This window comes from Myxine glutinosa, chromosome 14 (assembly GCF_964187855.1).
Source record: "Myxine glutinosa chromosome 14, kmMyxGlut1.1, whole genome shotgun sequence".
NCBI lineage: Eukaryota > Metazoa > Chordata > Myxini > Myxiniformes > Myxinidae > Myxine > Myxine glutinosa.
Window position 1 is genome coordinate 50319734 of NC_136274.1, and position 10327 is coordinate 50330060.

At 48.7% G+C, this 10327-nt stretch overlaps 1 protein-coding gene across 1 annotated transcript in view; it reads right to left on the reverse strand.

Moving 5' to 3' along the window:
- The window catches only part of LOC137439253 (uncharacterized), a 35282-nt gene extending 24955 nt beyond the window's left edge, over positions 1-10327 (reverse strand). Inside the window, exon 1 of the mRNA XM_078767975.1 lies at positions 10236-10327. Within this exon, the coding sequence (XP_078624101.1) occupies positions 10236-10241 (6 nt within the window). The 5' untranslated portion in view covers positions 10242-10327. The remainder of the gene's footprint in view (positions 1-10235) is intronic.

Below are 10327 nucleotides of genomic sequence, written 5' to 3' on the forward strand. Positions count from 1 at the left end.
ACAACAACGGCGCGCGGGGGGAGTGTGCGTCCTCACACCGGCTCGGTTAGCCGCCATGACCATGCGCTCCAAGGGGCTACCACGAAGGGGCTCCCTGTCAGCCCCTCGTCAAGGGCGGAGCCGGTAACCCCCCCCGCACGCACCCAATGAGAAGCAACGAGCCGATTCCATCTGGGGCGGAGCTAACGAGCCGAGGGCGTGTCACTCCCCGCCGGATATACGCAGCGACTTGCCGGACGTGACGTCAGATGCGCCTGAACTACGGAGAGCAGAGGAAGCCACCGCCACCCCCAGCGCGACGATACCTCCCCGCATCTTTGGACCGGACCGAACCGGGTCGATTCTGCCCTGAGCCCAGGTGCACCTGGAGCCATCGACTGCCTGCCTTTCCTTACCATCAATCCCCGTGTGAGTCAGCCTTGTCCCGTTTATCTGTCGTCTGTTGGGGTTAATATAAGTGTGTCTAAGTGCCTGTCTTTCTATGATGTCCCTCTTGTAGTTGTATTCTAACCTTCCGCCTTAATATAACCTCCTCCGGAGGTCTTGAGAACTGAACCCTTGGTGTCGTGTCATTTTAATCCAGCCGTGTGTCTTTTCCTTCATTGATCTAGCGTAGCGCGACTAGTCAACGTTCGAGCATAATCGGGTAAACTGTGCAGACGTGGTCATACCAAACCGCTCGGTAAACTAACATCCACAACCGCGTCTGTAACAATTGGTGTCAGGAGTGGGATTCGGACCCGGGACTAAATTTATTAGGCCCAAACTTTGGGAGGTAGAATCGATCCGGAGCGCGTTTACTGCGCTCGACGAAATTATAACGGCGAAATTTGATTTTGTTATACGGAAATAAAAACCCGAATTTTGAAAGTCGCGCTATGGCAGACCAAGTCGGCTGGGGTCCGGTAGTGGAGAGTGAGGCAGGGTCGGTCCAGGACCAAATTGAGGGACGCGAGGAGAGCGAAGCAGTGAGGGTAGCAGGTTCGCAAAATAGCGCCGTCACGCACGAAGTAGCGGGCGCGCAAAATGGCGCCTCGCAGATGGCCACGGCGTCCACGCCCGCGACCGTGGCAGCGCCCCTGGTGGATTTGAACCTTTTTTTTCTACAAATGAAGGCCCTTATGGCCCAGAATAGTGAGCAAATGAGGGCTAATAGTGAGCGATTGGAGGGCCAAATGGGGGTAATGAGGGACGAAGCGAGGGCTCGGAGTGAGCAATTGGGGGTAATGGGAATCCAAATGGGGGTAATGAGGGACGAAGCGAGGGGTACCAGTAGGGGATTAGACAATAATTTTAGGGGATTAGACAATAATTTTAAGGGATTAGACGAGAAATTTGGGAAATTAGACAATAGATTAGGGGAAATACAGGAGGGGTTAATGGGGGTAGAAAACAGAATGGCCGCTCAAGAGAATCAAATGGAAGGGATGCAAAAAGGGTTAGAGGGGTTAGAAAACACCATGGAAGGCAAATTGAGGGACATGAGGGACCAAGCGGAAAGGGAAGTTAACCAAATGGGTCAGCAGATAGAGGGGGTCAGAATGGGGGTAGAAACTAAACTTGATGCTCACAGGGAGGAAATGGAGCAGATGAGGGTGGCATCTGGGCAGGCGATGCAAGTGATGGGAGAGGAGATCAGAAGAGGAGTGAGTGAGGAGGTCGGAGGAGTGCGCGAGGAGGTGAGGCACTGTAAGGAGCACATGGAGAAGGAGGTGAGAAAGGGGACTGTAAAGTTACAAGGGGGCATAGAGGACCTGACGCAGGAGGTGGAGCAGCTGACGGTGGGACAGACGGAGTTAGTGGAGCAGGTTCAAAGGAACACTGCGGTATTAGGAGGTTTAAAAGCGACACAGAAAGAACTAAAAGATGACTTGGTAGCGACGAAGAGGGAATGTCAGATGGTACGTGAGGGACTGACAACGAGGCTGGACGAGGTGATAGAGGTAATGGAGACGAAGGACCGGCAGGTGAGGACGCACATGGAAACGGTCAAGGTAGCCTTAGAGGACGAGCTTGAGGAGACGTACCGGGGAATAAAAGAGGTGAAGCAGAAATTAGAAGAAGTGGAAGAAGGGGTGAGCGAAATTAAGAAGCGACGGAGAGGGGATAAGAAGGAGATAAAGGAGGAAGTAAAAGAATTGGTCCAAAGTCTGTGTTTGGATCGTGATGATGTGCTCATTAACCGGATGAGGGATTCGCAGGTGATGGAGGAGAAGCGAAGAGGAAGAGGACCCGGTGTAAGTGGTGACCAATATGGTCGTGCGTATGATGCGCCAGGGGATTTAAGAAGCTTGGGGGTCGAGATGGACCCGGGTGTTCGTGAGAGGCCGTTGGTGAAGTGTGCGACAGGTCTGGTGTGCGAAAAAGGAGGTGTGCGAGAAAGTCCGACTCTGGGGTGTGTGAGGAAAAAGTGCGTGCCAAGGAGTGAGGGTGCTGGCGAGAGTGAGTCGGTCGTAGCGCGTGTGCGAGGGGGCACATGGAAGCGCGGTGTGGTAAGTGTTACAAAGGGTGTGACGGGAGAGTGTGCGCGAGAAAGGTGTGTGACGGACAGGTGCATGGGGAAAGAGTGCGCTGTCAAAGGCAAGGAAGAATGCACGCCTGTGGTGAGTGTTACAGAGGGTGTGACGGGAGAGTGTGCGCAAGAGTGTGCACGAGAAAGGTGTGTGACGGACAGGTGCATGAGGAAAGAGTGCGCTGTCAAGAGTAAGGGTGAGTGCGCTGTCAAGAATGGAGGTGAGAGTAGTGAGAGTGACAAGGAGAGTGAGTTGGTTGTGACAGGTGAGCGAGGATGTACACCTGGGATGGAAGGATGCACACCTGGAATGGTAGAGCGTGAGTGGGAATGCACGCTGGAATTGGTAGTGAGGCACGTGGTAGGATGTGCGAGTGAGGGCACACCTGTGATTGTCACAGAGGAGGTGACCGAGGAGGGGGCGCGAAGAGGTGTATTGGTGAGGTGTGCGAGTGACGAATGTGTGCCAAGGTGTTCGGTGGTCAGGTGTGTGACCAAGGCTGTGAGTGGAATGAGTGTACCGAGGTGTGTAAGGAAAGGTACGAGGAGCATGGAGACGGCTGGATGTGTGAGCAAGGAACGGGCTGCGGGGTGTAAGAATCCAGGTGAAGCATCGACGGTAACCAGGTTAGAGGTTAGGTCGACTTTTAGCCGAAGCGGGCCCTCGGTGCGTGCCGGGCCTCGCTTTGAACGGCCGCGTCCGTGCTCCACTAGGCGGAGCTGGCAGCCCGATAGAAAGGGTCGTCATGGCGACCACTTTTTGGTGAGACGTGCCGGCAGGTCGAGAGCGGGACATTGGATGGCTCCGTGCCGAGATGGTGCGTGGGATCTCGGCACGGGTAAGCCCCCGTCCCTGCACCGAATGCCGGACGCATCCAGCCGCTGGCACGGAACAACCCGCATTCATTGCTCGGCTTTACGAAGCCGGGCTTTGGACAGGAATTGGCGCACCGAGAGGCAGTAGTGAGTAGACTGTGTGATGAGGTTAGTGTTTTGGCCCCAAAATTAGAGAAAAACAAAATTTGATGATTGGCAAGGGATTGGCAGTAGTGATTGGCAGATGATGGGCAGTGATTGGCAAATTTTTAATTTGTTGAAATTTGATGTGCAAAATTGGTAGTGAGCGATGGGCCCGGTGGGTAAGGGTGGCATCCCTGCCACCCTTCCCATGGTGGGGCAAAGGAGCAATAGCTTATGGGGTTGATGGCAGTGAAAACTAGCCCGGGTGGGTTAGGTTATATTGATAGGGATCTAGCGAAGACGACATTAGGTGACGATAAGGTTAGGTAGTGACTGATACCTGTAGTGGGGACGCAGGTAGTTTAGTGTGGATGATAATGACGTGGGAGCGCCATAGTTTAAAGGGACGACTGGGAAGCGCAAGTTTCAGAGGGGAGTAGTTAGATGAGAAGATGCCGTGTGTGTGTGAGGATGGAACAGGTGTGATTGCACAGGTGTGCAACTGGACAGGTGTGATTGCACAGGTGTGCAACTGGACAGGTGTGATTGCACAGGTGTGCAACTGGACAGGTGTGTGGAGCAGTGTGTGAGTAATGAGTGTTGTGGATCAGCGCGAATGCGCTTGGGGAGAGAAGGGTGCAGGTGGCACCAGGTGTGAGAGCACAGGTGTGCAAGTACAGGTGTGTGGAGAGAGTTGGAGTAAGTGGTACGGAGTGGTGTGCATGGTGCGAAGGTGTGGATGGGGGAAGAGTGGACCCCTTTCACGAGTACCCGGGGCGGGTAGTGTAAGTGTTAGGTAGAGGGTACAGGTAAATTGTGGTTGGATATTGGCATCTGTGGTGCGGGTGACAGAATGGTATTGAGGATGGGTGCATTAGTGTTGTGGAAATGGCTGGGCGTGTAGCCTGTTAGTGCGTGTAGTTGGTTGGGCACTCCACCACTGTGAGGATGTCGGCCAGGTGAGGCCGCAGGTGGGCTCTGGGAGCCGGTAGTTGTGAGTGGGTGCCTGAGAATCCCGGGTGTGGATCGGGCAGCCCAGTGCCAGAGAGGGCACCGAGTGGGGAGAGCGCCAGAGGGCCTTCCCCAGGTAGTTAGGTTAGGGTAAGGAGCAGGTAAGCTCGGAGGCAACTGCAGTGGTGGAGGTGTGCAGGTGGGTAGACCCGCTGGGAGAGGTACACGCCACAGCCCAGAAATTGTGCGAGGGCACCGGGAGATGAATCGGGGGAGTGAGACCCCAAATTGAAAAGCACCACAGTTTGGCCAATGGGAATTGGTTTTTAGAACCCATAGTGTAAGAGGGCCAATGGTTTGGCCGGAGAAAGACCCCGGGTAGTGTAAAGTTGTTAAAGTCAATTAGGAAATAGTTAGGATTGATGAACCTGTCGCACCATACGCAGCCACTTACCTGTGGTAATGATGATGACTCCACACCTGTGTTTTCTTTGTTTTGTGTTGCAGGAAGTAAGGACTGCTGTTGGATTTGTGAGACGCATCACGACGTGGATGAGACATTGGGGTGATTCCATCTCTCCCTCCTTAGGAGGGACTGATGATGAATTGGTAATGGCAAATTGTGATGTTCAGTTGGAGATGGCAAATTTTGATGAGAGTTGAAAATGGCAAATTTGATTGGTTAGGAGGGAGAGAAGACGAATTTGGTTTATGGGAGGAACGGGGAAGACAGTAGGGACGTTTGTTGATTGGTAAAGTAGATGTTTATGGGTAGTGTTGTGTTTTGTGGATGCAGTAAGGGGTAAGGGAGGGGCCATGTAGGTTACCTGGTGGGGGGGGGGGGGCGTACGGTAGGAACGTACCTGGCTCACCTGGTTCCCATGTGCCCCCAGTGTGCATTACCTTACATTGCGTGCACTTTTGTGCCCTTACCACCTTACTCACTTGTCTGCTTCTTTTGTCTCCCACCTCCGAGGATCTGGCTTTGGGGCAGAGAGAGAGAGGAGAGAGAGGTGCTGGCTTCGCAGTTGTGGGCCTGCACTTTCGCTGCTTGCTGCCTGGATCGATACACCATATGGACCGCAATGTTTGTGGCCACCCACCATGGACCGCAGTTCTTATGCGGCCAAGCACCACCCATGGATGGACCTATGGGTCAACGTGGCACCTATGCCATACAAGGTGAACCACTTTTAGTTGACACCACTGAAGGCCACAATACAGAAATGGACGCGGTTGGCGCCTTTCTTTATTTTTCGAAAGAAGCCAGAAGGCCACGTGCACCACACGAAGAGCAAGAGACACCTGCAGGGTTAGGGGTTGTTGAATTTATTTTTATTCATTGAACAATGGTGACTGCACCGGATGGTGCTGACTGTGTGATGGGGTGGTGCTTTTGGTGTTTGGAAGGGGTGCTCTGCACATTATTAAAGGCCGTAGGCCACAGAGCACTCGTGGGTTGGTGTATCGATGCTGGCATGCGTGCTCTCTCTATGCATAACATCTGCATGTGTTCCTCCAAAAAAACAGGTCCTGGATCGTAGTGTAAATAGCAGTGTAGTCTTGTATAAATGATGCTCCCTACCGGCTGTATGTTTAGTTTGAGGATTCTTTCCGGATTCGGTTATCCTGTGGGTGTGTTTCTGAGAGGAGAAGGGTGCAACGTCGCAGGGGGACATATTTACTCATTTGTGAATATCTGTAAAACTGTCGCACTCAGGGTAGAGTTAATAGTAGTGGGAACTACATCTGAGTGCCACACTAAACTAGGTAAAAATTTATCGGGTCGGGACGCCCCGAGGGTAGAGAAGGGTGCAATGTTGCGAATATGGAATTTGGCCTCCATATCCGCTTGTAAATATTCCCCTATTTCCCCAATACTCCCCAACTATCCCCAATCCCCCATTCCCTAGTCCCATTGTCTGTAAACAACACTCTGTAGAACCGACCTTCCCCTTTTTCCCCCATTAAATGTCGTGCCCAGGTCCACCGCATCTCACGTAGACAACTTTCGGACATCTTGCTAGTTATTCTTAGTCTATGTCAGTTAAGGACTCGTTTCCATTAATTATGACTCTTCGTTGCACCAGAATGTGATTGTATGGCACCAGTAGTGAGTTTAGGACCTTCCCATACCTCCTCCCATCTTCTTCCCCAAACAACAACAACAACAACAACTACAGCTACAACAACAACTACAACAACGGCGCGCGGGGGGAGTGTGCGTCCTCACACCGGCTCGGTTAGCCGCCATGACCATGCGCTCCACGGGGTTACCACGAAGGGGCTCCCTGTCAGCCCCTCATCAAGGGCGGAGCCGGTAACCCCCCCCCCGCACGCACCCAATGAGAAGCAACGAGCCGATTCCATCTGGGGCGGAGCTAACGAGCCGAGGGCGTGTCACTCCCCGCCGGATATACGCAGCGACTTGCCGGACGTGACGTCAGATGCGCCTGAACTACGGAGAGCAGAGGAAGCCACCGCCACCCCCAGCGCGACGATACCTCCCCGCATCTTTGGACCGGACCGAACCGGGTCGATTCTGCCCTGAGCCCAGGTGCACCTGGAGCCATCGACTGCCTGCCTTTCCTTGCCATCAATCCCCGTGTGAGTCAGCCTTGTCCCGTTTATCTGTCGTCTGTTGGGGTTAATATAAGTGTGTCTAAGTGCCTGTCTTTCTATGATGTCCCTCTTGTAGTTGTAATCTAACCTTCCGCCTTAATATAACCTCCTCCGGAGGTCTTGAGAACTGAACCCTTGGTGTCGTGTCATTTTAATCCAGCCGTGTGTCTTTTCCTTCATTGATCTAGCGTAGCGCGACTAGTCAACGTTCGAGCATAATCGGGTAAACTGTGCAGACGTGGTCATACCAAACCGCTCGGTAAACTAACATCCACAACCGCGTCTGTAACAATATATATATATATATATATATATATATATATATATATATATATATATATATATATATATATATATATATATATATATATATATATATATATATATGTACAGACTTGCCATTTAATATGGAAATTATTTTTTTTTGACTTGGGTTTACTTTCTGCACTCAGTATATCAATCTGGTGAGTTTCTTTTACCCTTCGGTGATGTCTTTGTTGAAAGAACCATGTCACTGATTGTCTTTCGCAGCAAGAAGTCAATAACAGGATTATATCACAGGTGGCGTGACAAAATGTAAGGACAGGTACATTTGACGATTGGCTTCACATTCGGGTATATAAGGGTTGTTGCGTTCTGTATTAGTGGAAAACAACTGCTGCACGTCTACAAAAGTTATTGCCGCTTCCTCTGGAGATGGTCCGTCAACTTGACAATGCTGTTTGTCATGAAGTGGTGGCTTTACGAAATTCTGGCATGAAACAGCGTGCTATTGCTCGGCAGTATGACATCACACAAGGTCAGGTGTCAAAGATCCTGAAACGAAATGCTCAGAGGGGTGTCCCTACTCCAATACCGAGGCCAGGACGTCCATGCAGAACCACAAGGAGAGATGATCGCCAGCTTCACCGGTTAGTCTGCAATGGCCGTACCAAGTCAGCTAATCGGCTTAGGGCTGAGTGGCAGCATCTGACAAATGTGCCTGTATCCAGAAGGCTATTCAACCAACGACTGGTTCAAGCAGGCTATCGTGCCAGGTGTCCCCTGAGAAAGCCACGCCTGACCAGACAACACAGCCAGCGCCGATTGCAGTGGGCCAGAGAGCACCGTCAATGGCAGCCAGGACACTGGAATCATGTGACCTTCAGTGACAAGTCTAGATTTCTGGTCTATCGTCAAAATGGCCGCATCCGAGTGCGCAGACAAGTGCATGAAGCCCACAACGAAGATTGTATAATGCCAAGAGTCCAAGCTGGAGGTGGTGGGGTGACCGTTTGGGCTGCTTTTCATGCAGGGGGCAAAACTGACCTGGTTGTTCTGAATGGAAACCTGAACCAGTTCAAGTACAGGGTCATTCTGGTAGAAACATTGCTTCCATTTGCTCGTGCAGCCTTTCGAGGAAACTTTGTCTTCCAAGATGACAATGCACGGCCTCATCGTGCTCGCATGATCCAACACTTTCTTGCTGACCGTGGTGTAGAGCATATGGAGTGGTCTGCCATGTCCCCGGATATGAATCCGATAGAGAACTTGTGTGTAGAATTAACACGTCAAATCGACAACTTGGACCAGCAGCCTCCCTCTGTGCGTGAATTGCAGCAGAATATTGTCACTGCATGGCAAGCGATTCCTGTCCAAAACTTGTCAAATCTCGTGAACAGCATGCCTCGACGTGTACGTGCTCTCTTGAATGCTCGTGGGGATTACACGAAGTACTGAACTGTAATTTTACTGTCCGTAATCCCAGTCATAACTTAGCTTTTGTTTTTGTTGAAAGAAAATTTGGCTAATGTGCAAAATAAAGAGATCCTTCTGGAAAACGTACAGAAGTTTAACACAGTACTGTCCGTGAATTGAGTTCGATATCAGTTTACATCACTTTCAAGGATCAATTTATTTGTTTCGAAATGTCAAATGTGGTTTTTGTTTCTTTTACAGGTCACATTTACAAAATCTAGAATAATTTCAACATAATTCCAATGAACTTTTGGTTCTAAGACATCTTGAAAAGTAAGTTCACCCCCACAAAAAAAATATTCCATATTAAATGCCAAGTCTGTATATACATACATATATATATATATATATATATATATATATATATATATATATATATATATATATATATATATATCGTATATGTATACGTATATGAAGAAAACTAAGCACAAACATTCATTCCACACAGAGCAGGGTATTTGTAAACAGTGTTTGCTCCTGAGATTAAATGTTAATAACATTAACTTTGCGTTTCAGTTTAGATTTTGTATTGCACTTTTCGACCTATTTCAAAAAAATGCTTTCAACCTACGTTTCGCACAAGGAAGATGCATTGAAGCACAATATATTATCAGTAGATAAGCAGATATATCTTTTGTAAGAGTTTTGTTCACATCTTGTGTTCTTTTTTGACTGGTAGTGTATGGTAGTGTACTGGTACTTTTGACTGGTAGTGTATGTATTATTGATGATAATTTAAACTGCCATCAGTGGGGGAAACTGTATTACAAACATAATCTGAAGCGTATCCATTAATAGATTTACAGAAAACCAAAGATCTGAAAATAAAAAGTAGCAAATTTAGTTTCTTCAAGAATGCTTTTGTCTTTCCTTTTTCTACAATGATCTGACCTATTAAGGCTCGTTGAAGCGCTTATGTACATTGGACATAAATAACGTGGAGGATACAGACATTAGTCATTCATAGATATATGTACTTTTTTTTTTTCTTTTTTCTTTTTTTTTTCTTTTTTTTTTTTTTTCCTTTTTTTTTTTTTTTCTTTTTTTTTTTGTATACAAGATCGAGGCTCGTGAAAGAGCGAAAATGTACTTTAACATGAATCACAGATAATGTTAGGAGAATTTATGAATGAACAATCTTCGGAATTTGAACAAGAGATCTCAGTATCATGAGCTGTGTGTTCAGATGGGAACCCCGAACAGGCCAAGCTGAACCTGTTATATAGAGATTGATACAATAACAGATATTTGGGCCCCTCTCTCTCTCTCGATGAGGTTAAAGTTTGCACAATCATTAGCAAAAGGGAAGGCTGTAAACTTCGTTTTCTGCGATCACATCAGATTTCTGTTTTTCTTGAATTAAGAAAAATACACATTTCCTTTGTAGATTTAATAACGGCTCAATAAACTTTTCAATATGATGTACAAATAAGTAACCAAATAAACGTACCACCATATTCTTTGGAAGGGCTAATCAGCCCCAACACGCCTTTTTATTATAGGAAATCGTTGATAGGCCGCTCGGTGCTCACTACACTCAAC